Below are 26,020 nucleotides of genomic sequence, written 5' to 3'. Positions count from 1 at the left end.
CAGGGGTAGCAAAAGAGGGCAACAGCAATGTGGCCATTGCCTTCCTAGACCACTGTACCCAACCAACAGCTGATGGGTCCTTTTTTCTCAATTCTAGTGTCTGTGCTCTGTCTGAGGCAGTCATGCAAGATGACTGCTGTTTCTCACTGAGGGACCACCTGGTGTAACTAATAAGCCCAAGAGTTTTCAAATTAAGCATACTTAATCATACTTTTTTCATAATTTGTTCCAGAATGGACTATATTATGTAATACTACTCTTTATAAATCTAAATCTTCCAGTTAATTAGGTATCGGAGATTGCCTACAAGTGATCATGTTGGAAATATATTCAAGGATCCTTTATTAACACAGAACTAACCGAATTTACATTGATATATTTTCATACTCAAATAGAGCTACAGTAGGCAAAAGCTTTAGAAAGTGAAAAACAACATTATTAATAAAATAAAGACGTTGTTTTCTTGACTTAGTGTCCTCTCTGACAGCGGTTGACAAGCTGATCAGCAGGCCAAATCTGGACCACTGCCTGTTTTTCTAAGACTTGAGAACTAAGAATAATTTTTAGATTTTTAAATAGTTAAAAAAGAATCACAAGAAGAATCATTTCATGTCATGTGAAATTATATACAAGTTTAATTTCACTGTCCAGAATAAAAATCTTATTGGAAAACCACCATTCATTTACAAACCTTCTGTGGCTGCTTTTTGCACAAGGACAGAGTTTTGTAGTCATGACTGAGAGTCTGTGGCTCCAAAGGCCTAACAATTTTATGTATGGACTTTACAGAAAAAGATCTGCCAACATCTTCTCTACAGTATGAAGAAAACATGCTCCTTCAGATAAGGAACTAAGAAAAAGCAAGAGAAAAAAATCCCTCCAACTCATTAAATACAGTTGTGGGCCATATAACTTTGCTGATCCCATCAGCCCAGCTAACATAGACTATTTTCACAGACTTCTTATCACTTGCTCTCTTCATCTTGAGGCTTTACCTATTTCACAAATTCGTCACCATTTCCTGATTTGATGTAAATTCAAAACTGTAACTCTGTGGACTTGGAGCAGGCAAGAAGTTAGCAATGTCTTAAGATTTCTTCTCTTCGGGAACATTTTGTGTCAAGTGGTCCAGCTGGGTACTTTGGGAGATACAAGCTTTAACAAGACTTTGTCCTGTAGTCCAGTGTAGTTTTCAAGGACGGAAGCTTGGCCTAATCTTCTAACAGCATATCTGGAGCAAACCCCAAAGACATGCTGAATTTTACATTTTAACATTTCACATACTTCTACATTTCTCCTGTGTTCGGGTTATAGGAGTGCTGCAGCACTGCAGACCTGGCCAAATTCTTTCAGTTACTTAAAGTGTTTTTCATTTTACAATGTTCTGCATGTTTACTACAAAGAAACGTCTGGATTCTCCAGAGCACTTGGGGGTCATTTGTTAAGAAATCCCTTAAGCAACAATTCGACTGGGATGTAGTGACTGCTATAGAAAATTTAAAGGAAAAAACAGAAAACAACTCCCCCCGAATGAATAGCTTTCAAAAATCAGTTGGGGAAGGAGTTTGTAAAAAAAATCAGCTAGTTATATGGTAATATTTTGTTAATTAGAATATTTTTAGTATAAATAGCTAGTAAGATCTAATCAACTGTGTTTTCAATGACATTCAATTAATGATAATGTTGCTTGTTAAGTATTTTATGAAGTTATACGGCAATATTTTTCCCACGGAGTTTCAAAAGCTATAATTTCAATGAAAAATTAATGTGGAATAAAATGTGTTAATGTATAAATAGGAATCACCTTCCATTCCCAGCAAGGTTCTGAACGATTCCTTCACTCGAATCTCTCGTTAAAGGCAACCCTTCTCGAAGTGGAACTCCTGCCCAGACCGGCACTTGTCACCTGCACGCTCCGATCAACCCCAGCCGGGACAACCCCTCCCTGAACCTCGACCCCCGCCACCAGGTGGTGCAAGACCGGGAAGCGGGTCGCACTTGCGGTTTCTTCGCAGTTACCTCAGCGGCGCTCTTAGCGATCTGAAAGCTGGAGCTCTTGAAAAGCCCCACCACCTTCACCTGAAGCGGCTGTTCGGGTGGCGACCGCGAGATGCACGGAACCGACTGCTGCCGGCTCGCCATGCCTGAGCGCGGGGACTCCTGGGGTCACAAACACTGCGCGTCGCCAGGGCAACCACCGCTCAGCCCGCCCCCGCCGCTCGAGGGGAAGAGGGGGGCGGGGCGGTCGGCGAAGGCCCGGCCTTTCCTCAACTTTGCGCCTGTTGCTGTTGAGCCGGCGGAGAGGCGGGAGAGGACCCATACGCGGCGGCCACCAGGGACGAGCTTCGCAGAAAAGGAACGCGGAGCCCACGTCCCGCGTGCCTCAGTCCGGTTCGCCGCTTCCCAGAACCTCGTCTGGGAGCCCCCACCCGCCCCCGCCTCTGGGATCCCTCTGCCCCCGCCCAGGGTCCTCCAGCGCGTCGGTTGCCTCCGCTCAGCGCCAGACTTTACCGCAGAGCGCCTTTCCGGGTTGGCGCGCCGCCAGATTGGGGCCCCGCCGGCCGGTTGCCTGGGTAACGCAGGAATCCGCCCCCAGGCGCGTGCACTTGGGCGCCGCGGCCTTCCGGGGAGCGCGGGAGCCGGGCGGCCACCTGTACACAGTGGCCCGGGAGGAGAGCCGCCCCGCCCGTGTCCCCGCCGCGGCCGTCGCTCTGGAGGCCGAACCGTCCCGCGCCGCTGAGCGTCCCCGCCATGAAGCCCAACTTCACCTTGCGACTGAGGGTCTTTAACCTCAACTGCTGGTGAGTGCGCCCCGCAGCGCGGGTCTGGGGCCGCGTCCCCCCGGCATCCGCACTGCCAGAGGAAGGAGGCCTTCCTCACATCCGGGCCACGGCACTCCCCTGCCCTACAGCTTCGGGGTGCGGGGGGTAACCCGCACCTCCACGGCCGGCCCCTGGCCCCAAGTCCGGTACTGCCCCGGAGCGCCGAGCGCCCGCAGCCGTCACCTCCCCTCTGCGCTTCTCGTCCTCAGGGGCATTCCCTACCTGAGCAAGCATCGCGCCGACCGCGTGAAGCGCCTGGGAGACTTTCTAAACATGGAGAGCTTCGACCTAGCTCTACTGGAGGAGGTGGGGTGCGGAACCGGGCTGCAGGGGGGCAGCGGGGGTGGGGGCGCTCTGCTAGGGGGAAGGACCGGGAAGGTATCTTTAACCCCTTCCCCTAGGTGTGGAGTGAACAGGACTTCCAGTACTTGAGACAGAAGCTGTTGCCCACCTACCCGGCTGCACACTACTTCAGGAGGTGAGCAGCCAACTGGCCTGGAAGCCTAGTTTCAGACCTTGAGGTGCTTGGCTCTGCCAGCCCCTGCTCCCTATGCTGCCTGCACTCTACTTCCTCTCCCCCAGCATCCTCTCCTCTGGGTGTGGAAGCAGAAGGTGGAATGAGGAAAATCTAGCTGTACAGCTCATCAGACTTACTCTCAGGCCGTCCTATCACCCCACACAAACAGCTTAACACTTTGTGAACTTCCATCAGCTGCAGAGAGAGAAAAAAGTAGCTGATAAGAGCTGGGAGATAAGGGAGGGGGAAAGGGCTGGGTATTTTTCTCCCTGCTTTTGTGACTGCTAACCAGGATTTGGCTTTCAGCGGCATCATTGGCAGTGGTCTCTGTGTCTTCTCCAAACACCCAATCCAGGAATTCACCCAGCATGTCTTCAGCCTCAATGGCTACCCCTACATGGTGAGCCTGATCTCCAACTGGTCCACCGCCCTCCCCCACCTCCTCTAACACATGGTAAAGGAGGTAACCTTCCCAGGACTGCAAGGGATGGGCAGAGAGAGGGTGGCAGTTCTCTGAGTTTTGTCCCACTCCTGCCTGCAGATCCATCATTGTGACTGGTTCTGTGGGAAGGCTGTGGGGCTGCTGGTACTCCATCTAAGTGGCTTGGTGCTCAACGCCTATGTGACCCACGTGAGTGAAGCCCACAGTGCTTAGGGCTGGGAGAGGCAGCCTGGTCCTGGGAGGGAGAGAGGGGATGCCTTTGGTGGAGTCGCCTTGGGGTGAGTTGTAGGGGCAGGATTCCTAAGGTCAGTAGGCAAAGTTCACACGTATTTTACCAAGCACCATGGCAAGTGACAAACTTGATTTACACTTGCCCTTGGGACCTTGAGTCTCACCTGTTACTGTCTCCTCTATCTTGAGCAGCTCCATGCGGAGTACAATCGACAGAAGGACATCTACCTAGCACATCGCGTGACCCAAGCTTGGGAACTGGCCCAGTTCATCCAGTGTGTGAGCCTGGGTTTAACAGGGGACATAGGGTGGGATCGAGGAACTGAGTGGTGGCTGTAAGGTCCCACTTTTAGGGCAGAACTGATGAGGGAAGAATTCCTGCCTCACCATCTTGGTTCCTCCAGCCACACATCCAAGAAGGCTGATGTGGTTCTCTTGTGTGGGGACCTCAACTTGCACCCAAAGGACCTGGGCTGCCGCCTGCTGAAAGAGTGGACCGGGCTGCATGATGCCTATCTGGAGACCCGGGACTTCAAGGTGAGGACCTAATTATTTCCCCACCTACACCCTCAGCCTCTTTCCCTCCTCCTTCCCCTGCATCCTCACTCAAGCCCACTCTTCACCTAGGGTTCTGAAGAAGGCTGTACAATGGTACCCAAGAACTGCTATGTCAAGCACCAGGAGCTGGGGCCGTTTCCTTCAGGCATCCGCATCGACTACATACTTTATAAGGTCCGGCCTCTTCCTGCCACACCCACCGTGTCTCTTCATCTCTCACCAGCCTGTGCTGATCCTTTGTCCAGCTGGTCTAGTCTTACGTCACTGGCAGCTGGAGAATGGATAGCCAGGAACTGGTTCTCTGGAAACATACTTCCAAATAGAAGTTTCTCTTTGGCCCTTTTCCTAGGCAGTGTCTGGGCTATACATCTCCTGTAAGACTTTCAAAACTACTACAGGCCATGACCCTTACAGCGGCCCCCCTTTCTCTGATCATGAGGCCCTGATGGCTACTCTGTGTGTGAGACACAGCCCCGCCCAGCACAACCCCAGCCCTACCCATGGTGAGTCATCTGCATCCCTTCCTTTGGCCCTTCTGCATCACAGGTATCCGCTCCACTCTGACCGTTATTCTGCCTTCTCACTCTCCTGCCTTGTTGTAGGACCAGCAGAGAGCTCGCCATTGACCAGTGTGCTAAGGGAGGCCTGGGCAGAAGTGGACCAGGGCATGGCCCAGGCTCACTGGTGGGCCACCATGGCCGGCTATGCAGTTGGTCTAGGGCTTCTTCTCCTGGCGTTGCTGTGTGCCCTGGCAGCCGGAGGATGGATCAGGGAAGCTGCTCTACTGCTCTGGACCCCCAGCGTAGGACTGGTGCTGGGGGCAGGTGCCTTCTACCTCTTCCACGTGCAAGAGGCCAAGGGCTTGTGTAAGACCCGGGCCGAGCTTCAGCATGTGCTGGGAAGGGCAAGAGAGGCCCAGGACCTGGGCCCAGAGTCCCAGCCAGCCCTGCTCCTAGGGCAGCAGGAGAGAGACAGAGCTGAGGAACAATAAAGCTTGACACTTTTGTGGCTCGGCCTTTTCCCTTATAGAGGCAGTGACTGGGGCCAGGGGTCAGTGTGACTGTCACAGTGTAGACCTTTGGGCTCCCACCCGTCTGCCCTCCCTGCTCAGTCCCCACCTCACACCTGCCGCTAGCCAGAAATCCTCTTTATGTCAGAAACTTTATTGTAAACACTGAGGCCCTCTCCCAGGCAGCCCAGATGAACACAGGATAGCGCTGTCCTGTGGTAAGGCGGTCTTCCTGGCAAATAAGTCAGGCAGCCTGCCCTCTTCTAGCCCTGGACCCCGGGCTCTGAGGCCAGCTCACTGAGCCTGCGCTCCTCCTGGAAGCGGATGAGGGCATCTCGCTGGTTCACCACATCCAGTAGCTTCCGCAGGACCTGGTCCTCAGCCTGCCGATCAGCAGCTGTCTTTAGGGTTTCTGAAGGAAGGAGATGAAGCTTAGAGGACAGAGGATGCGGCGGAGAGGCACAAGAGGCACAGCCTAATTCTGGCCTGTGTGACTTCTACCCCTGCTGTTTCCCACCGTCAGATTGGCTTGTCAACACTAATGGTTTTCTAGCATTGTTTAGCTGCAACATCATTCTTAAAGGAAATCTGGTGTAAAAGCTCAGTTGTGCAGCTCTGACTGAAGGTTCAGAGTAGGGGCTTGGAGCCCCATCCTCTGGCGTCCTTCAGTTCAAGAGGCAATTCCAGAGGCATTTCAGCCTCAGAGGTACTCAGACTGGAGGACCTGGGCAGACTAGAGGACTGTTGCTGGGCAGTGTCTGCAGTCACGAGGCGTGTGCAAATACCAGCCTCTCCCCTCCCCACATCCTGCCTACCTTCCTGGTTCATGTAGGTTCGCAGCTCTTGGTCCAGCTGCCACTGTTTCTCCTCTAAGTTCAGCTCCTGCACTCTGTGGAGGGCAGGAATAGAAAAGGCACAGATGCCTAGGGTGAGCAAAGCCCTGGCTGGGGCCTGCCTGATGCAATGCTACTGTCCCCCCCTCCCCAACCCTGACACCCCTTACGTGATCATGAGCTCAGCCTCCTCGGCCACCAGGCTGTTTTTCTTCTGAACAAGCTGTAACAGCTGTTCTACCCATAATGCCTTTTGCTTTTCGGGGGAACCTGATAAGGAAGAGAGGGGGCCAATCAGGGCTCCAGCCAGGATCATAGGAGTCGTGGCATGAGGAATTGAGCCTGCTGTGAGTCAGACCTAGCAGTTTGGGGGTTGCTGGGGTCAGAACAGAGTGCCAGGAGGCAGAGGTCTCCTAGTTTATCCCTCCCCTGTCTTTACTCACTGCTCTGGCTCCTCAAAGCCAGCTCCAGCTCTGTGCCCCTGGCCTCCAGCTCCCTTAGAGCAGCCTCAATCTCATTTAGTCGCCGCTGGATGGCCTGAGGAGTACAAAACGGGGCCCAGGAGTCTGGTGATTGCTCAAGAACAGAGTCCCAGAGGAGCTCTGATCCCCAGTCTCAGGATTCTGACCCCATCAGAACCTCTGGGAACCCTGAGGCCGCACCTGAGCCTTGCAGAACCGCTTCATCTCCTCCTCCCTGGCCCGGCGCAGCAGAGTCCGACGCCACGTTGGATAATTGTTCATGGTGCCTGAGTTCTTAGCCAAGTTCCTCAGAAACTGTGACAGGTAGATAGGGGTTGGGGAAGCTCCCATTTAAGAAGGACCAGAAAGACCCTAGGCTGGAAGTGGGGTAAGTTCTGATAGAAAAGGTAGAGGCTTAGAGACATGAAACAGTCAAACCAGGCGAGAAGGCATTTGGAGATATTTGGGCTCAGAAGAGGCTGGGTGCTGTGGGTTTCTCCTGGGTGAGGGGAAGTGTGTGTTGAGTGGATGTGTGCTGGCTTGGGCAGAATAGGTGGCCAGGTTCTTCCCACTCACCTGTTCCATGTCTGAGTCCAAAGGCACATCTTCCTCTTCCTCTGTTTCCTCTTCACTGGAGGAGGAACTCTCTTCTTCCCCTTTTCCTGTGGCCTCAAGAACTGAGCAGGATGTGGACATGGGCTGGAATCCCCACGATCTCTCTCCCCATGCCCCACATCCCTGTCCAAGAATCCAAAAACCACCCGCCCATCCCCACCCTGAGCCAGCGGCTACCCTGAGGGCTCTGGACTGGCATTCCCCAGCCCTTGAAGCTTGCTTCCAGGGCTTGGTGGGCCAAGGCAGAGCAGCTTCGGGGGGGCTTGGGTGGAGGCTCCATTTCCGGGTCAGGGGTGAGATGAAGGGACGATAAACGCTGGCGTTCTGGGCTGGAGAGGCGGATCAGTCGACGGGTGGGCTGGCTGGGGTTTGGGACAGGACTGGTCCCTTGGTGGAGGGCCACGGGAGTCATGGGGCCTGATGGCATGTTATTCTCACTCGGCATGGGAAGGTCCTAGAAAAGCCACCAAATGTTCTGGTCAGTGACCTGCCCAGCATGGGCTGAGGCTTCCCCTTGAGAGAGATGTAGGCCCTGGCATGCATCCATTTGTGCCATTTACTGAACAGTGTCAGGCAGTGTTCTGGATACTTGAAATACATCAGTATGTAAAACACGACAAAGATCTCTGCCATCACAGAGTTTACACTCTCGTGGAGGACATTCAGTTTCCCCCCACTCACTCTGCTGGGCCGGGGAGCCCTTTCCTCCTCCTCACCACCCCCACCACACACTTCCACAGCTTTTACCTGAGTCTCAGGACTTCTATTGCTGCTATCTTCTTTGTGGCCTGTCTGAGGCAGATGCTGGAGGCAATAGAAATATCCTGAGAAGGTGGGAGAGGGAAGGAGGCATCAGACGTAGGCAGACCAAGGATCAGATATTCAGTCTATCAGGGAAGGTGGGGGTGACAAGACTGCATTTGCTGGTGAATTTCTGCCAGCCTCCTGGTTTCTCAGAACCCCACATTTGGGGCTTTGGAGGGGACAGAGGAGACTGAGCTTGGGAGAAGAAAGCGTCATCTTCAGCTTGTTTGTCTACCTCATGCACAGCACCCCAGTTCCTCTCCACTTTCAAGCTCCTGACCCCACCTGTTAGGGCCAAATGCAAAGTCCCTCTGAGTGCCTCCCAGGCCCACTCACCATCTCCTGTGTGCCGCCCGTAGCCACCTGGCCATAATGTGGCCTCACAGACATGACAGCGGAAGCAGCTCCGGTGGAAGAAACAGCCATCAGCACAGAGGCGTTCCAGGATATAGAGGTGTTGCCCGCAAAGTGCACACAGATCCTCAGCACTGGCCTGCAGTGACCCCCAGGTCCCAGGTCAGCTGGAGTCAAAGCCAAGGTCGGCCCTTCCCCTGAAACACACCTCCCTGCCCTTCCCAGGCCTTTGCCTGCAGACAGGGCCCCTGTGCTCACGTCCTGCTGCTGGGATGGCAGTGTCATTGGTTGATCAGGCTCTTGGACAGGTGGCTCCTCAGTACCTGGGGTCTCAGCCTCTATCTGAAAAGGCCGAGAGGTAGAGGGACAGGGTCAGTTAGGAAGTCATGTGTGCAGATGAAAGAACTGGAAGGGAAAGGCAGTGAGACTGGATGGGGGGTGGTTGGGTACAGGAGCTTGGGTAGCAAGCAAGACCTGGGGGACAGGACGTGGGTGAGCACCTCAGGGAAGGGACTGTCCAGCCCCTGCATGCATTTACCTCCAGGCGAGGCTTCTTGCCACCAGCATCCTCCCCATTTTCCTGCAATAAGTCCTACATTCTAAGCGTGGGCTCTGAGCCCCCACTTCTCCTTTCCCCCCATCCTGGATGTCGTCCTCTTCACCTCAGGGAACCCCACTGCCCAGCCCAACCCCACCCAAACTCCACCTGAGTCCGGGTCCGTTGCAGGGTCCTCTGCAGTTTGCCAAGGAATAGTACAGCAGTGGCAGCACCTGGGGAGCCTTGGTTGACCGAGCCTGTGAGGAGAGTTGTAGAGATCAGGGGCGATACTATATCCCCCGAAGTGAGCTATGAGCCAGCCCAGAAGGCTAAAGGATACCTCTCCCAGGATGTCCCTTATAGGGAGCTCTCTTCCTTGCTCTGTCTGTCCCTCTCTCTCACACACACACCCCCTTGTCGTCCCACCCTCATCTTCCAGCTCACCTGGGTTGTGTGGTGTGCTCTTGAAGGCACTATGGAAGTGGCTGAGGTAGGCAATGAGGCCCAGTGGGTCACTCCCTGCCACCATCGCCTGTGCGGACAACACTGGTGTGATGCCCAGCTCATGCTCTGCCATCTTCAGCGCCCAAGAAGTAGCTTCCAGAGCCCCCATTCCCTGGAGCTCGGAGGGTTCTCTATGGGGCAGCAGGGAGAAAGGTCAGTGGGAGACCAGAACTTGAGCCCACAGAAAGGGGAGACAGCAGCAGGGGAGGGATAGCGGGAAAGGGAGGCAAAGGGAGGAAGGGTTTTTATTCACCACCACACACCTACCACCACCTAGCCAATTACAACGGCTTCTGGCCTTGGGGGGCTTCCACCACTCACAGAGCTCTCCCTATTGAATGCATGCTCATGGGCAGAGGAGCAGGAGTACTATCTCTAGGCAGGTGAAGTGACTAGAGCAGAATTATTAGCAAGTGATGGTGCTGGGATGCAGTGGCTGTGCCCCTCCTACATGGTGATCCCCTGCCATTCCACACTGCCTGGAGGGGGCAGCGCAGAGGCATGGAAGAGAGGGAGGGTCTATCAGGGACCCCCAAGCCCAATCCCTGACTTACAGAAGGGCGGGCTGCAGCCGGTGCACCAGGGCGCACAGAGCCAGCCCATCAGCCCAGGAGGAAGACAGGTCAGTGACATGCACACCGGGGTACCCAGCCGTCTGTTCCTGGCACCAGCGCAGCAGCTCCTCCTGGGAGCCCACTGCCCCTAGGAAGAGAAGGCTGCGCTTGTACCCAGGGCACCCCAGCCCACAGAGAGAGCCCAGCTGCTGGCTGTGGGGGTCTTTATGGGAGCCAGAAGCAGGGACCCACCCCGACTGAGCACCAGCCTAAGAATGTGAGCAGCACCTCCTTCATCCCCATTTTCTCATTTGAAAAAAAATCTTTGGGGGAAATAAAGTGAAATCACTGCTAGCCACAGAGAGGCTAGCAGGCTATGAACTGAGGGGCAAAGGAAGCCCAGAGGCTGAAAGGAGAGGAAGGTTTGGGGGTCTGCCAGGTGGGAAGGGGCAGGACAGCCGAGAACAGCACGGCACGGCTGCCATCCAGTGTTTCAGCGGTAAAGTGCTGAGATACTCTGCACAGGCTGCCAAAAGGCTGCTGCCAAGCGCCCGCTGCCCTTTGCTCTCCAGGACGCCCCCAATCTCCACCCCCCAACCCAGCGGGGCTCCAGCACTCTGCTCCCTGCTGCCAGTGGCTACAGCTGCTATCGGTGCTTACGCATCACTGTTCGGTCAATCTTTTAGACGTGCCCCTGGAGGAGGCCTGCTCACCAGTGGCTGGCTTTCCGGAGTCTGTCCTGTCACTTATCCTCTGCACAGGCTCCTTGGCCTCCACATCGTACAGGTCTCGTACCTACGGCAGCCCCTTTCAGGTCTCCAGGCGGGCTCACCACCCACCCGCTCAGCCCATGGGGGAGGGCTGCCTGGGTGAGGCTCACCCAGAGGGACAGTGGCTGCAGGGACCAGGAGGCAAGGCCTGCCCTGGGGTGGAGTGCTGACCTGACTGGGGGTCACAGCCCGCAGGTTCAGGTTGGGGTAGCGGGTGGTGGGGTCCAGCCCGTACTGGGCCACGTTGCGGTGCATGTTCTCCGGGGACGTCTGTGACAGGAGCTGGTACAAGCTCTCTCTGGGGGATGAGGGTGAGGGACAGGCACAAGCAGGAGGGCACCATTAGTGCTCACCCCTCAACCACCACCGGGCCTTTGCCTTGTTCTCCTTGTTCTCCCCCATCTACTCACCCAGCATCTCCGAACCTATTCCCGAGTCTTGTCCCACATCCAGCCCTGCCCTGCCCCACCCCCCAACTCAGGCCTCACCTCTCTGCCAACACCTCTAGGGGCCCAGCGCCCTCTGCCCACCGCTTCACCATCCAGGCGGCATCAAAGGCTGCCAGGAAGCCCCGGGCCACTCCAGTGCCCAGGGGCCAGAAGGGCTGCAGGGCCAGGAGGACAAGAAACAGTTCAGTGAGAGCCTAGCAGAGGGCCCAACCCAACAGGGTTGCCGGAGCCCACATGCCCCCAAGGCCAGAGGAGGGAGCTCCGTGACACCACCAGGCCACCCTCAGCTCCTCTTTACAACAGTAAACCTTTTATTACCCTCCCCTTCTATGAGGCCACTTCTTCCACTAACCAAGGAATCCCCATGCCTCCTTACACGGAATCCAGAGAGCCACCCCCAGTCAGGGAACACTGAGCCCTCACCTCCACCAGGCAGTCCCCAACCAGCCCCAGCAGCAGGCGGGTGCCGTGCCTTTCCTGCACCCGAGCAGAGCTCTCTGCCCGCATCATGCTTGTAAAGTCAAAGGCAGAGACGTCCGGCCGCCCGTGGGCGTCCTGGGCAAACTCCAGCTTCCCAAGCTTGCCGTGGGTGGCGAAGTCGGCAGCTGCCCGAGCAAAGCGCTGCAAAGCCTCGGGCACCACGTTGGCGCTGCCCAGCAGCCGTTCAGTATCGGGCCAGTCCTGCATGGCCAACAGATCAGAACAACAGATCAGTGTCCCGTCCCCTCAGGTATAGCAGGTACACATCCTGAGGCCCCAGGAACGGGCTCCCCCAGATTACACAGCAGTTGGAGGCTGAGCTGGGACTAGACGTGAACATCTTGCCTCCCAGGTCCAGCATCATTACATGTGTTCAACTAGTTCATTCAGCAGATACCGCCAGGGTGCTTACTACATAGAAGGCACCATTCTAAGCTCTGGGAATCATCAGCAAGGAAGAGACAGACAAAACCCCTCGTGGAGCTTAGTTCTCATGGAGTGCAGTGCTGTGACTGGTATATGGCGTTGACCCCAGAATAGGATTCAAGTGGCCATGTAAGTCTCAGAGGAGAAGAGCTTATTGAGGTAGAGAAAGTGCCACTGCAGACAGGATGGACTCCCTCCACACCCAGGGGGAGACCATGTCCAGGCCTGGACCCTACCTCCCAGGGTCCACCATTCAGTCCCTCCCTGCCAGGGCCTGGGCCCCACCTGACGCAGCACTCCCAGCCGTAGCAGGCACTGCTTCTTGGCTGTCATCACGAAGTAGTGGGTGTCATCCTTGTAGTACACGATATTCTCCAGATCAATGCCTGTGGGGTCAGGGCAGGGTGCAGGGGATGTGTCTCCTCTCATTATGTGTCACTTCTCCAAATACCCCAGACATGCCTGACCTCTGAGCTGGGATCACAGCTTAGCCTGCAGTGGGTCCTCCCTACACAGGGACCCATGAGTTCTGGTGGCACTATGGACCATCTATCTCAGGCCCAGCAGATGGAGGAGCAAAGAGAGAAACTTGGGTGGAGTGGCAGCGGGGAGACGTGTACCACACGGTCACAGGCTTGCAGAGGACAGCCTGGTTTCTCCAAATGAGATGTGTATACTCCAAAGGGCATGGTAGTGTGAAGCCAAAGAAAACCTAGAACACCTTCTGGAAGTACCACTTACACTTTGAATTTATGTCACTTTTATATTAAAGCCTATGTACAGAAGCACAAAGCAAAAGCCCATGCTTTTGGCAAGAGATTTCTAAGACTTGTCATGCTGGGTGACCAAGTGCGGTTGTGCCTGCTGATTCTCTGGGGGCTCAGGTTCTTTGCTGCCAGGACCACAAAGATGGACAAGTGTGGGATTCTTTGGACTATGGACAGGTCTAAGAGGGAGAGTCAGGAGCTAGGCCATAGTTAGGCACTCGGAAGGGAAACCCTGTGCGGAAGGGCCCTGACCTGTAGCTTTGAGCAGGCTCTGGAAGAAGCTCTGGTTGTAGATCCTGGCCACACCACTGATCTCGGGCACCTGTGTCTCTTCCACGGTGCGCCCATTCACAAAGTTAGCCGTGATGCCAATTGCCAGTTTGCCGCGCATTTCTCGCACTGTGAAGCCTAGAGGTGAGGACAGGTGGGGAGTGGCTGGAGGGTGAGGGGTGTAACAGCCTAGAAAGGCCCAGGAGGAGCTCAAGATGCTGGCTTCTTCAAGGGAAGGGATCACTCAACTCACCTTCAGGGACAAATTTACCTCCAGCCGCAGAGATGAGGACATCAAATTCATACTTGGCCAGTTGGGCTGGGGGGCTGGGCTGGAGCTGGGCACGCCAACCACTCCCTGGGGCAGAGGATGTGAGTGGTACAAAAATATAGAAAACTGAAGGGGTGTCTATATCCCCAGGACAATCCAATGAAATAAAACATTTAAAAGGTTTTGTGGTTTACAAAGCAGTGACACACTGTCGATCAAATGATACCTTCACAACAGCCATGGAAAGGAGGTGAGGAAAGAAATACTTCACATTTTACAAAAGCCCAAAATGAGACTCAGAGGGGTTTGAAAAAGGCCAGGCTGTGAGAAAGGGAGACTCAGCTGACTCCCAACCCACCCTTTTTCTTTTGCAAGGCCAGGGTATCCTTGGTACATGGGGGTTCTCAAGAGCAGAGAAGTACTTACCCTTTTTGGGAGGAGGCTGCAGGCCAGTGAAAGTGATGCCCCAGTGGATTTCCACCCCCAGCAGTAATGCCACTTTCAACAAGAGGAGCTGCAGTTGCCGGATGCCTGGAAGGGAGAAGACATTAGTGACAGGGACCCCAGGATCCTAGAGCCTCCCCAAACACCAGTGTGTACCTGGTCCAGGCTGGAGAAGGTCTTAGAGCTCACTCAGTCCAAGTGCCTGTTTTACAGGTGAGGGACCTGAGTCCTGAAAGCCATCTGACTGCAGTGAATCTTGACCACCCTGCCCTGGGCTGACCCCCACCTACTGGCCTGTCTCTAGGCCCAGGCTCATCCGCCCCTCCAGGCCACCACACGGTGCTCACTGATGTGGTCCAGGGAGCCTGTGCAGAAGCGCCCATAGAACTTCTTGGCGCCGAGTGCCCGAAGGTCGTGGATGGTGAAGGGCCAGAGGTGGAGCACGTTGTGGCGAGAGAACTTGGTGCGCTTTTCCACCAGCACCACTCGGGCCCCCAGCATCGCCAGCTCCACGGCAGCCCGCAGACCGCAAGGTCCCGCCCCCACCACCAGGCACTGCGAACACACAAGGCAGCACAGGCATGGCGGCCCCCTCCTCTGACTCTGCCCACTCTCCAAGCCCCGCCCCAGGCACTGAGACACACCTTAGTGCTGGTGCAGGCCTGGCCCTGCTGGTAGACCGGCTGGCTCGCTCTCTTGTCCAGCTTGGCCCACAGCGACTTAGCACTCCAGTAGTTGAGCTGGGCCTTGATCTTGTGGTACTGGGAGAGCCCCCCACCAGGCTCCAGCCCCAGGGCCCCGCATAGCCCTTGGAAGCTGCTCAACACATCCTGGCACAGCTGGGCCTGCAAGAAGCTCTCAAAGTGGGCATGCGCTGGGTTGGTGGAGGTGGGTGAGGCCATGGAGACCCCAGGGAGGGGTTCCTGGGGAGGGGCAGAGGCACGTGGTTGCTGGAAAGAAGAAAGGAAGAGATTGCAAGAGGCTGGAGAAAGGAAGGGAAAAGGAAGAGGAGAAGAAGGCAGTGTGGCATCCCCAGGGAGCTCCGGGTCCTACCCAGATGGGCTCCTCTCCTCTCTGTCAGCTGCTCCACAGACAGCCGCAATCCGTTCCACTTCAAGTGAAATCTGCCAAATTTGGAAATGAAAAATCAGCAGTCCTGAGCCCAGGGGGCCTGCAGAAAGCTAGGGAGCCTCCAGCTCAGCCTTCTCAGCCAGGAATCTCCAGGCCCTATACTCCATCCCTGGGGGACAGCAATTCTTACCCCGCCTTCAGTGAGGCCCTGCAAGCAGGCCGGGGGAATTTCTCAGACATGAAGAGGGCAGGGTGTCAGAGTAATGGGCTTTCTTTGCAGTACAGACAGAGACAGATCTAATATCTGCAACCCCAGCTGCCAGGCACACACACTGTCCCATCTCACCCCATGCGTCCCTGTGCCCCGCAGCCCTCAACGGACTCAGTGTGCCTTGGGTGTGGTGTGTCTTATGCCAGGGGCAAAGTTTTCCTCCTTAGCACTTGCCATTGCCCCTTAAAGGGGAGGAGGAGGTGGTGGTGGTGGTTTAGTCGTTAAGTCCTGTCCAACTCTTGGGACTCCATGGACTGTAGCCCACTAGGCTCCTCTGTCCATGGGATTCTCCAGGCAAGAACTCTGGAGTGGCTTGCCATTTCCTTCTCCAGGGGATCTTCCTGACCCAGGGATTGAACCCCGGTCTCCTGCATTGCAGTCAGATTCTTTACCAACTGAGCCTGGAGGGAAGCCCCTTCTCTAACCAAGTAGGATCCACTTCCCACCACCAAACTACCTTAACAGACAGCCCCAGGATGTTGCATCTGTCTGGTGACAAACAACTGGGCCTATTTCTGACTCACTGTGGTCAGAATACTTCCCCTGTGACTTGCTACTGCTCCAGTGGCCACAAGACCGTTGGGGATTTGGGGGGCGTCAGGGCAGCAGGATTCGCTCCGCCCAGCTTCTCTCACTCCCGTAGACACCCCGCCCCATCCCTGCTCGCTCTCCCAGGAATCTCTCCAGACAAGGCTTCTCTTTGTCCCCTTTTCCCTCTCTGGGGCACCCACCCACGCAACTTGAGGGGTGGCAGAGCTTTCTCACGTTGGGACCAGGAGGAATCAGAGGGTAAGGGGATGTGGTTGCCCACGGGGGAGTTAAGGACGGTCGTGGCCTACCCCGGGGAAGACCCTTGAGCTGATCCCCCTGACCCCATCAGTCGCCTCCCCGGTCCCAGCCCGGAGCCCCGCAGGCCAGGCCCAGGCAGGAGATTAGAATCACCGCCACAGGTCACCTGGACTAGGCAGACTGAATGTCAGTAAGAGCAAAGGTCTCTCTGGAAGGTGGAAAGGAGGAAGACCTCAGCGAAGTGGGGAGAGGGGCGACCCAATCTGGAAACACCAAGACAAAGAATGTGCGAGCGGTAGGGCGGTCCAGAAGGATAGAGGGAGCTGGACCACTGGCAGCGTGCGGTTGGGAGTACTCACTCTGGACCGTAAAGTTTGGGAGGGGCTGGGAGGCGCAGAGAGACGGCCAGGCGGGATTCACGAGGGCCTCGAGCCACATTTCCCAGGAGGCGCATCCCTACCCCCACCCCGGGACCCCGCGGGTCGGGGGGCGCACATTTGGCGCAGCTGGACAACTTACCCGGGGGCTTGGGAGCCCGCAGGGGTCTCTTCCTGCCAGGCGGGCGTGCCAGTCTGGGCGGGTTGGGAGGCGGGGACAGAGGAAGAGGGGTGGAGGAGGAGGAGGAAGGGGGGGGGTGGAAGAGGCAGAGGAGGCGCGGACCAAAACCCGGGGTTGAGGGCTGCGGGCCGGTACTCCCGACCGGCGAGTCTAGCTGGGCGTGGGCTTCGGCCAAGCACGCTCAGCCGGCAGAGACTTTATTGGAGCCTCATTAACATCTCATTAGCAGGCGATCCCCGGCTGGGGGCAGCCAGGGGCCCGCCCACGGCTGCAGGGTGGTGCCCGAGGGCGTGGCGCCGCAGACGCAGTGTTCCGGCTAGGGGCGGGAGACCCCGGCCCAGCCTAGCCTGGTCGCTTAAGCCAAGGGTCGGAGGCTCCGGGAGCCCGGCCGCACACCAGCGGCGGAGGTCCCGGGATCCCGACAGCACACCAGCGGCGGAGGCTCCGGGAGCCCGGCAGCACACTAGCGGCCTCCGGCTCCATTCCGGAGCCTGCGCCTAAAAGCTTGTCCTTCCCAGGCGGGCGAGGCAACCCGCCCTTGCGCAGTACCTACTGAGCTGCCGCCTCCGAGCCCTGGCCCGGAGAAGGAGCTCGCACTGATCAAGAAGTTTGCAGAAGCTGTGGGTAGCGCCGAAGCATCTGCGTCCTTTACACCTCTCCTACGAGGAGATTCACAGCCCGGGTACTCCACGATGGATCCAAGCTCGGTGTCCGCCTACCCTGCAACCAGTCTGCACCTAGACCCGAGCTGAGGGCATCCAGCACGGACGCAAAGTCCTGGAAACTCAGCAATCTGCAGCGTTCACAGCGGCAGAAGTGGGGGCAAGAAGGTCTTGGGGTGGGGCTGGGGGACCACTTCTAAGACAGGCGGAAATGAGAAAGGTGTAAATGAGAGGCTGGTTCCCCAATATTCAAGAGTGCCTGGGAGAAAGGATCCACAGAACTGTTTGGTACCAACTTCCTCATATTCCCAATGAGGAAACAGCTGAATCCGAAGGCACTCTTCCAAGGTCATTCAACTAGTTAATATTAATAAAACATCAGTTTTCCTTTATTAAACATCTATTACGAATATTAATCTCAATGATCACAAATGTCCCGTTTTACTGAAAAGGAAACCGAGGGTCACCCATGGCAAAGTTACATAGCAAGTGGCAGAGCTGGTATGGGACCCAGGTCTATCTAACACCACACCAGTGTTGATCTAATGTGACAAGTGAAAGGCTGGCATCCTGAGAGACTGTTTCTTGTTTAGAGGAAGTGACACCATTACACTGGAAACACTCACAAAACAGGAATGAATGGCACTGGAAAGAGCTGGGGACCCTATGGCTCTCCCCTCTTTATTTTCATTTTGCATTCCCTGGAAACCCTCTGAGACCCAGTAAAACCTATATACACACTGCTCCCAGCTTGAGATGAGAAGCAGGGAAGGGGAAATGCCTGCTTTCTGCCAGCAGAGGCAAGGAATTGAGCCAGGTCCAGCTCAGGAAACCAGGGCAGTCTCCCAGCTGGGCCCATCCTAGCTCTTGTGCATGACTAGTCATTTGGCTTGAAATCAATTTGCCAAATATGAGACACACCCATATTTAAATACATTGTGTCAGAAGGATTCTAAGTCCACTCTGAATGGGTTACCTGTTTTAGAATCATTCCATTTCCCTTTCATTAGTAGATGGTAAATAACCAGAGGCTCTGACTTTGAGGTTAGCAGAGGCCCAGCACTGTCTGGCCCTTGACTGAATAACTTGCATTTCAACCAAATAGGGGTTTGCGGCTCTCCAAATGACAGAAGGTAAAATTTGTCTTTAAAAAAAGATCACAGAATAATGACTTCATCAATGCTTAAAAATAACTGCTGACTTGGAGTTTCACTCTATGTTAATTAAAGATACAGGGTAGAGCAGAGAGCAATGGGGAATGGTTTGTAATCTAGAAGATCTGGCCAGATGGCAGCTTTACTTCACATGAACTTAAGTGACCTTGAAAAGTCACCAACCACTATGTTTCAGTCTCAGCTCTAAATGGAGGCACTTTAATTACTGAACCTCTTCAATCCATTTTGATTCTAAAATCCTGTTACTCAATGTTGGTGATTCTAAGAAATGTACAGTCTAGAAGGCCCAAAACAAATTCTATTTTAGACTTTCTTCAAAGACAGTCGTGAGCCACATTATTGAGTCATGATCCATATTACATGTGTATACAAAACTAAAAATACTGGCACAAACACACTGGCTAATTTATACTGGGTCAAATAAGTGGCTGATACGTGAAAAGTCAGTTGGGTTTTTTGTTGGTTTGTTATTGGCCATGTGGCACATGGCCTGTGGGATCTTAATTCTCTGACCAGGGATCAAACTCAAGCAGTGGATATGCTGAGTCCTAACCACTAGACTGCCAGGGAATTCCACAAAAAGTCACTTTTAAAAGAATCTCAGGACTTCCCTGGTGGTTCAGGGGTTAAGAATCTGACTCTCCAACTGGCAGATGGTAAAATGTCTTTACAAAAGATCACAGAATAATGATCTGACTGCCAATTCAGAGGACATAGTTCCATCCCTGGTCTGGGAAGATCCCACATGCCGTGGGGCAGCTAAGTCTGTGGGCCACCATGACTGACCCTGTGCTCAAGAGCCTACAAGCGGCAACTCCTGAAGCCTGCGCGCCTAGAGCCTCTCCTCTGCCAACAGAAGTCACCACACTGAGAAACTCCCCTACCGCAACTGGAGAGTAGTCCCTGTATAGCAACAAAGACACAGTGCAACCAAAAATAAATACACATTTTAAAAAATAATAAAAGAATCCCATTCCAATGATTTTGCAAATAAATCATGCGAGTAGTGGCCTAGGTTAGAAACCTGAGCCATTAAAACAGGATTCCTTTCCTCTAATTTATACCATGTTGTCTTTCTGCAATGCCATCCTTACCTCACCTGCCATCCTTTCATCTCCTCAACCTGGAGTCAGAAACTGGATCCCTAATACTGCAGGTGATGGTTCTATACCATCCTATATATGACTTTATACCCGGAGGTTAGTGTGTTCAAACGCCACACCCACAGTCCTGTGTCAGGAGCCACAACTGCCGTCTAACCAAGCAGACACAGCTCCTAATGTAAAATAATTACCGGCTGAGTCCAAAGTGTAGCTTGCTGTGGACAGATATGGAAGGTGGCTTGACTGAGATTAAAGGGAAGGAGAGAATTAGAGGGGGAGGGAGTGACGCGCACACTGAATTCTGACAGATGTGCAGACACTGAGCCGGAGGGAGGGGCAGAAACCTTTCAAGCCCGAGAAACTGCCTGCCTCAAAGCCTCAGGCAGGAAGTTGCTGGCTGTGTTTCAGGAACAGCAAGGAAGATAGTGTAGCTGGAAGTGAGAATGCGGAAGGGACCCAAGAGGAAGATGGGCTGGGGATTTTATTCTGAGCGCAATGGGAAACTGCAGAAGGATTATAAGCAGAGCAGAGGTAATGATCATATTTGCATTCAGTTCAGTTCAGTTCAGACTTCCCTGGTGGCTCAGACGGTAAAGTATCTGTCTACAATGCGGGAGACCTGGGTTCGATCCTTGGGTCGGGAAGATCCCCTGGAGAAGGCAATGGCAATCCACTCCAGTGCTATTGCCTGGAAAATCCCATGGACAGAGGAGCTTGGTCCATGGGGTCGCAAAGAGTCGGACACGACTGAGCGACTTCACTTTCCTTTCCTTTCAGTTCAGTACGGTTCAGTCGCTCAGACGTGTCCGACTCTTTGCGACCCCATGAATCGCAGCACGCCAGGCCTCCCTGTCCATCACCAGCTCCCGGAGTTCACTCAGACTCACGTCCATCGAGTCAGTGATGCCATCCAGCCATCTCATCCTCTCGTCCCCTTCTCCTCCTGCTCCCAGTCCCTCCCAGCATCAGAGTCTTTTCCAATGAGTCAACTCTTCGCATGAGGTGGCCAAAGTATTGGAGTTTCAGCTTTAGCATCATTCCTTCCAAGGAAATCCCAGGGCTGATCTTTAGAATGGACTGGTTGGATCTCCTTGCAGTCCAAGGGACCCTCAAGAGTCTTCTCCAACACCACAGTTCAAAAGCATCAATTCTTTGGCACTCAGCCTTCTTCACAGTCCAACTCTCACATCCATACATGACCACTGGAAAAACCATAGCCTTGACTAGATGGACCTTAGTCGGCAAAGTAATGTTTCTGCTTTTGAATATGCTATCTAGGTTGGTCATAACTTTTCTTCCAAGGAGTAAGCATCTTTTAATTTCATGGCTGCAGTCACCATCTGCAGTGATTCTGGAGCCCAAAAAAATAAAGTCTGACCTGTTTCCACTGTTTCCCCATCTATTTCCCATGAAGTGATGGAACCGGATGCCATGATCTTCGTTTTCTGAATATTGAGCTTTAAGCCAACTTTTTCACTCTCCACTTTCACTTTCATCAAGAGGCTTTTTAGTTCCTCTTCACTTTCTGCCTTAAGGGTGGTGTCATCTGCATATCTGAGGTTATTGATATTTCTCCCGGCAATCTTGATTCCAGCTTGTGCTTCTTCCAGTCCAGCGTTTCTCATGATGTACTCTGCATAGAAGTTAAATGAGCAGGGTGACAATATACAGCCTTGACGTAGTCCTTTTCCTATTTGGAACCAGTCTGTTGTTCCATGTCCAGTTCTAACTGTTGCTTCCTGACCTGCATACAGATTTCTCAAGAGGCAGGTCAGGTGGTCTGGTATTTCCATCTCTCTCAGAATTTTCCACAGTTTATTGTGATCCACACAAAGGCTTTGGAATAGTCAATAAAGCAGAAATAGATGTTTTTCTGGAACTCTCTTGCTTTTTCCATGATCCAGGAGATGTTGGCAATTTGATCTCTGGTTCCTCTGCCTTTTCTAAAACCAGCTTGAACATCAGGAAGTTCACGGTTCACGTATTGCTGAAGCCTGGCTTGGAGAATTTTGAGTATTACTTTACTAGCATGTGAGATGAGTACAATTGTGTGGTAGTTTGGGCATTCTTTGGCATTGCCTTTCTTTGGGATTGGAATGAAAACTGACCTTTTCCAGTCCTGTGGCCACTGCTGAGTTTTAGTCATGCATTTAGCAAGGTGCTGTGCTTGATGCTCAGGGCAGGGCGGTGAGCCCAGATGGACCACCGTTTCCAGCAGAAAAGGGGGCAGAGGAGGGGAAGAAAGGCAGGCATACTGGCAAGAGAATGTGGTGATGATGCAGCAGTTTGGATGGAAGAAGTGGATGGACTCAAAGTACAGTCTGAGGTGAAACTGATATAACTTGATGATGGATTGGGAGTGGAGCGTGAGGAGAGGCCCATCAAGAATGAATCCCAGCGTTCTCTTTTGGCTGGTAAGAGTGAGCGACTTGAAAATTTGGGTCCCTCATCCTTTCTTACTCTGCCCTGAAACCTCATCCTCTATATGCTGCTTTTTATTCAAATACTTTCCCCAGAAATCAATGATGATTTCATATACTCTGAGATAACACAAAGGACAGAGATTAAAAACACAAATAGGCTCAGGATCTGTTTAAATACTTTCCCATATTTTTGTTGAGAGTACTTTTATACTTCAGACATTAAGATTATAGGAAAATTTGTCCAGAAGCCACTTAATCATACTAGAATTATCTATAAGAGGTAGGTTTTTTTTTTTAATGTAGACATTCTTGTTTATAACTCTAATTTAGCCTAAGGAAGCTTCAGTTTAACTTTTTATCCAAGGATGAAACAAACAAACTAAAACAAAAGCCAAACTATTCCTTTGGAATATTTTCAAATCCATATTTTAAATGATCTAATATTATGGATAAGATTTCCCTGGTGGCTCAGATGGTAAAGAATCTGCCTGCAATGCAGGAGACCTGGATTCAATCCCTGGGTCAAGAAGATCCCCTGGAGAAGGGAATGGCAACCCATTCCAGTATTTTTGCTTGGAGAATTCCATGGACAGAGAAGCCTGGCAGGCTGCAGTCCATGGGGTTGCAAAAAGTCAGATAAGATTGAGCGACTAACAATATCATGGATATTAAGAATTCAAAACAAATTGGGACTTCCCTGGTGGTCCAGTGGTTAAGATTCATGCTTCCACTGCAAGGGGTGAGGGTTCAATCCCTGGCTGGGGAACTAAGATCCTCCATGCCATATGGTGTGGCCAAAAGAAAAAAAAAAAAATCAAAACAATAAATCTATGCTCTGAGACCAAGAAAGTTCCCTGACCTCTGCTCAAATTTTCCCCTTTCTATATGTCACACTGGATATAGTACTATTTTTCACTTATATTATAAAGGAAAAAAGCTAAGATCTCTTCATAATGTTATCTAAAGTTCCTACACTTTATGTTCAGAAGGTGATCAAATGAGCTTCAGTATAAAAGCTCTTCTGAAAGTAGTGAAAGTGTTAGTCACTCAGTCATGTCCAACTCTTGGACAGGCTCCTCTGTCCATGGAATTCTCCAGGCAAGAATACTAGAGTAAGTAGCCATTCCCTTGTCCAGATCTTCCCCACCCAGGGATTGAACCCAGGTCTCCTGCATTGCAGGCAGATTCTTTATTGTCTGAGCCACCAGGGAAGCCCAAAAGCTTTCCTGCTGCTGCTGCTGCTAAGTCGCTGCAGCCGTGTCCGACTCTGTGTGACTCCATAGACGGCAGCCCACCAGGCTCTCCCGTCCCTGGGATTCTCCAGGCAAGAACACTGGAGTGGGTTGCCATTTTCTTCTCTAATGCATGAAAGTGAAAAGTGAAAGTGAAGTCGCTCAGTCGTGTCCAACTCTTAGCCACCCCATGGACTGCAGCCTACCAGGCTCCTCCGTCCATGGGATCTTTCAGGCAAGAGTACTGGAGTGGGGTGCCATTGCCTTCTCCAAAGCTCTCCTAGTGTGGTACATTTCCAGTGAGAATGATGATAAGTCATATATATATATGTATATATATTCTAGTCAACTCATGTGTTAACTATGTGTAAAGAATTTGAAAGCAAGATAAATTATCACAGTGACATTCCAGCTTCTTTTAGAGGTCATTCTGTTATACCTGCTGTTTACAAAAGGCAAAGGGAATTTTTTTTGGAGGTGGGGGAGGGGCGGGTAAGTCCTCCAGATCTACTCTTTACAAAAGCAGGACAAAGCATTTTCTTTAAATTCCTGAGAACTTAAGCTTATTTTAGTTTGGAAACTAAGAATGAACATTTACCTTAATACTTATAAGGTTAGCAAAAATAAAGCAAATCTGCCTTAAATACAAAATAGCCTCAGTCAGAAATTTGAAAAAAGGGCCCACTTACAGAAGTTCATATTAGTTTTCACTTTAGTAGAAACTTCTATTCAATTGGCAAACTGCAATTAAGATTTGAAGCTTAATAGTTGTAAAATACTAACATGAGTATTATTAATATGGTAGTTCGTGCATTTTGTAGGAGACTTTTACTATTATTGTTTTATGAAAAAGCTTATGATTGTATGCTAAAATTTCATAAACAGATCCTCTAGTCAATAAGGTTCTACTACATGAAGCAGATCATATGTAAAGAGAAACCCAGCTTAATGTTTCAAAAGGCTGATGGTATTAAGCCCATCCGGTATGAACAGCCAGCCCTGTGCCCCAGTTCCAGTTCTGCCACTTACTATGTGACCTTGGGCAATGGGCGTCATCTGTCGGTGCCTCAGTGTTCTCATCTGTAAAATAGGCGTAATAATATAGAAACGTCATGACAATTAAGTAAAATAAGATTGTGCTTCAAATGGGTTATGGGTGTGTCCAACACTACTTCCCTTCTCACTCCAGATGCCAGGTGTTACTAACGCACATACATCAAAATGTGACTATTTGGAGATACTGCCTTTAATGAAGTAACCAGGGTAAAATGTGGTCACCAGGGTAAGCCCTAATCCAATATGAGTAGTGTCCTCATAAGGAGGTTAGGATAAAAACACGGAGAGGAAGAGCATGTGAAGACACAAGGAGGAAAAGACGGCAAGGAGGCCTCAGAAGACACCAGTCCTCACCAGTCCAACACCTTCATACTAGACTTTCAGCCTCCAGAACTGTGAGAAAATAAATTTGTCATTTAGGCCACTCAGTTTGTGGTATTTGTTATAGCAGCCCTACCTAGCAAACTAATATGCCAATCATGGCCAGAGATGCCTGGAGTCCTCTAACTGAAGGGTACCGTATGAGACCTTCTGTGCACCCTGATATAGAAAAGGTTTCAGAGGTCCTAAGACACAGACCTGAAACACTTGGCTTTGTTCAAGGCCTACAGTAAAGATTCAATGTGGCAGATATTGTTATTACTCCAGCTTATGAAAACCTAGGTGTAAGCATCTATAATGAGACTCTCATATCCCTCAGCATCATGTGACCAGTTGCTCACCTGCACAGCACAAGAATCAGATGCAGAAAAATACACAGATGAGAGACAGAAAGAGGAGTTTCAAGAAACACACAGGGCAAGCTCAAGGACAGCTCATTTTGATGGCAAGAGCTCAAGTCTTCCCAAGGCTAGCCTTCTACTGAGAGAAAACCAAAGATTTCACCTGCAGAAGTGATAAGGTCGTTTCAGCAGTCTGGAAACATAATATTCTGCTATAGTTCTATCATGTTAGTCGCTCAGTCATGTCCGACTCTTTGTGACCCCACTGATTATAGCCCACCAGGCTCCTCTGTCTGTGGAATTCTCTAGGCAAGAAGACTGGCCTGCCATGCCCTCCTCCAGGGGACCTTCCCGACCCAGGGATTGAACCCGGGTCTTCTGTATTGCAGGCAGATTCTTAACTGTCTGAGCCACCAGGGAAGACTTACTAGGCTTCTACTAGTACTACTTCTCTACTAGTCCCTAAGAACTGCAATTTGTATTTCTGTACTTGTTAAAACAATTATTTCAACTGCACAAGCTTAATACAAAATAAGTTGTGAAACAATGAGCCAACAACTTCTCAAAGACAATAGAAACATTTTTCTGTACATGTCATTTCCTTTGGGTGCAGTCACTGAATTTTAAAACTAGGATTTCAGGGACTTTCCTGGTGGTCCAGTGGCTTAGACTCCATATTCCCACTGCAAGGGGAGAGAGTTTCAAGGGGGGAAGAGTTCAATCCCTGATTGGGGAACTAAGATCCTGTGTGCCCACACCTGGGCTGACAAAAAAAAACCAAACAATGAAACCTTAAAATTAAGGATTTAATTCAAAGGGACAGAATGTGTATTTAGGAC

General features: G+C 52.0%; 3 protein-coding genes across 9 annotated transcripts in view; 1 reads left to right on the top strand and 2 right to left on the bottom strand.

Moving 5' to 3' along the window:
- PPIL6 (peptidylprolyl isomerase like 6) overlaps positions 1-2,165 on the bottom strand; it is a 38,410-nt gene extending 36,245 nt beyond the window's left edge. For all 7 annotated transcript variants that reach the window (XR_005720796.1, XM_040238529.1, XM_040238526.1 and 4 more), the window contains exon 1: positions 2,020-2,165. Coding sequence is in view for 6 of the 7 variants with exons in the window: in XM_040238529.1 (XP_040094463.1) it covers positions 2,020-2,142 (123 nt within the window). In the remaining variant the exon portion in view is untranslated. The remainder of the gene's footprint in view (positions 1-2,019) is intronic.
- A 117-nt stretch (positions 2,166-2,282) lies between these two features.
- SMPD2 (sphingomyelin phosphodiesterase 2) lies at positions 2,283-5,578 on the top strand. The gene is made up of 10 exons (XM_040238525.1): positions 2,283-2,801; positions 3,032-3,128; positions 3,224-3,300; positions 3,646-3,739; positions 3,881-3,970; positions 4,205-4,287; positions 4,417-4,549; positions 4,640-4,744; positions 4,920-5,073; positions 5,173-5,578. The coding sequence occupies exons 1-10, from the start codon at positions 2,752-2,754 to the stop codon at positions 5,559-5,561; spliced, it is 1,272 nt and encodes a 423-aa protein (XP_040094459.1). The 5' UTR covers positions 2,283-2,751; the 3' UTR covers positions 5,562-5,578.
- A 134-nt stretch (positions 5,579-5,712) lies between these two features.
- Positions 5,713-17,856, bottom strand: MICAL1 (microtubule associated monooxygenase, calponin and LIM domain containing 1). Its single transcript, XM_040238524.1, has 26 exons — positions 16,770-17,856; positions 15,173-15,243; positions 14,764-15,069; positions 14,467-14,674; positions 14,102-14,206; positions 13,658-13,762; positions 13,387-13,542; positions 12,653-12,753; positions 11,885-12,142; positions 11,501-11,616; positions 11,184-11,310; positions 10,956-11,037; positions 10,243-10,390; positions 9,629-9,819; positions 9,353-9,441; positions 9,185-9,226; positions 8,905-8,988; positions 8,629-8,785; positions 8,236-8,312; positions 7,666-7,942; positions 7,450-7,550; positions 7,075-7,188; positions 6,856-6,949; positions 6,583-6,682; positions 6,395-6,468; positions 5,713-5,991 (listed from the first exon to the last, which is right to left on the bottom strand). Exons 3-26 carry the CDS (start codon positions 15,019-15,021, stop codon positions 5,843-5,845), a joined length of 3,213 nt encoding a protein of 1,070 aa, XP_040094458.1. The 5' UTR covers positions 15,022-15,069; positions 15,173-15,243; positions 16,770-17,856; the 3' UTR covers positions 5,713-5,842.
- Positions 17,857-26,020: the final 8,164 nt, after the last annotated feature.

The sequence above is a fragment of the Oryx dammah genome, unplaced genomic scaffold (genome assembly GCF_014754425.2).
Source record: "Oryx dammah isolate SB20612 unplaced genomic scaffold, SCBI_Odam_1.1 HiC_scaffold_4, whole genome shotgun sequence".
In the NCBI taxonomy this organism is placed as follows: domain Eukaryota; kingdom Metazoa; phylum Chordata; class Mammalia; order Artiodactyla; family Bovidae; genus Oryx; species Oryx dammah.
The sequence above is the reverse complement of the archived record's forward strand: the minus strand, read 5'-3'. Positions and strand labels throughout refer to the sequence as shown.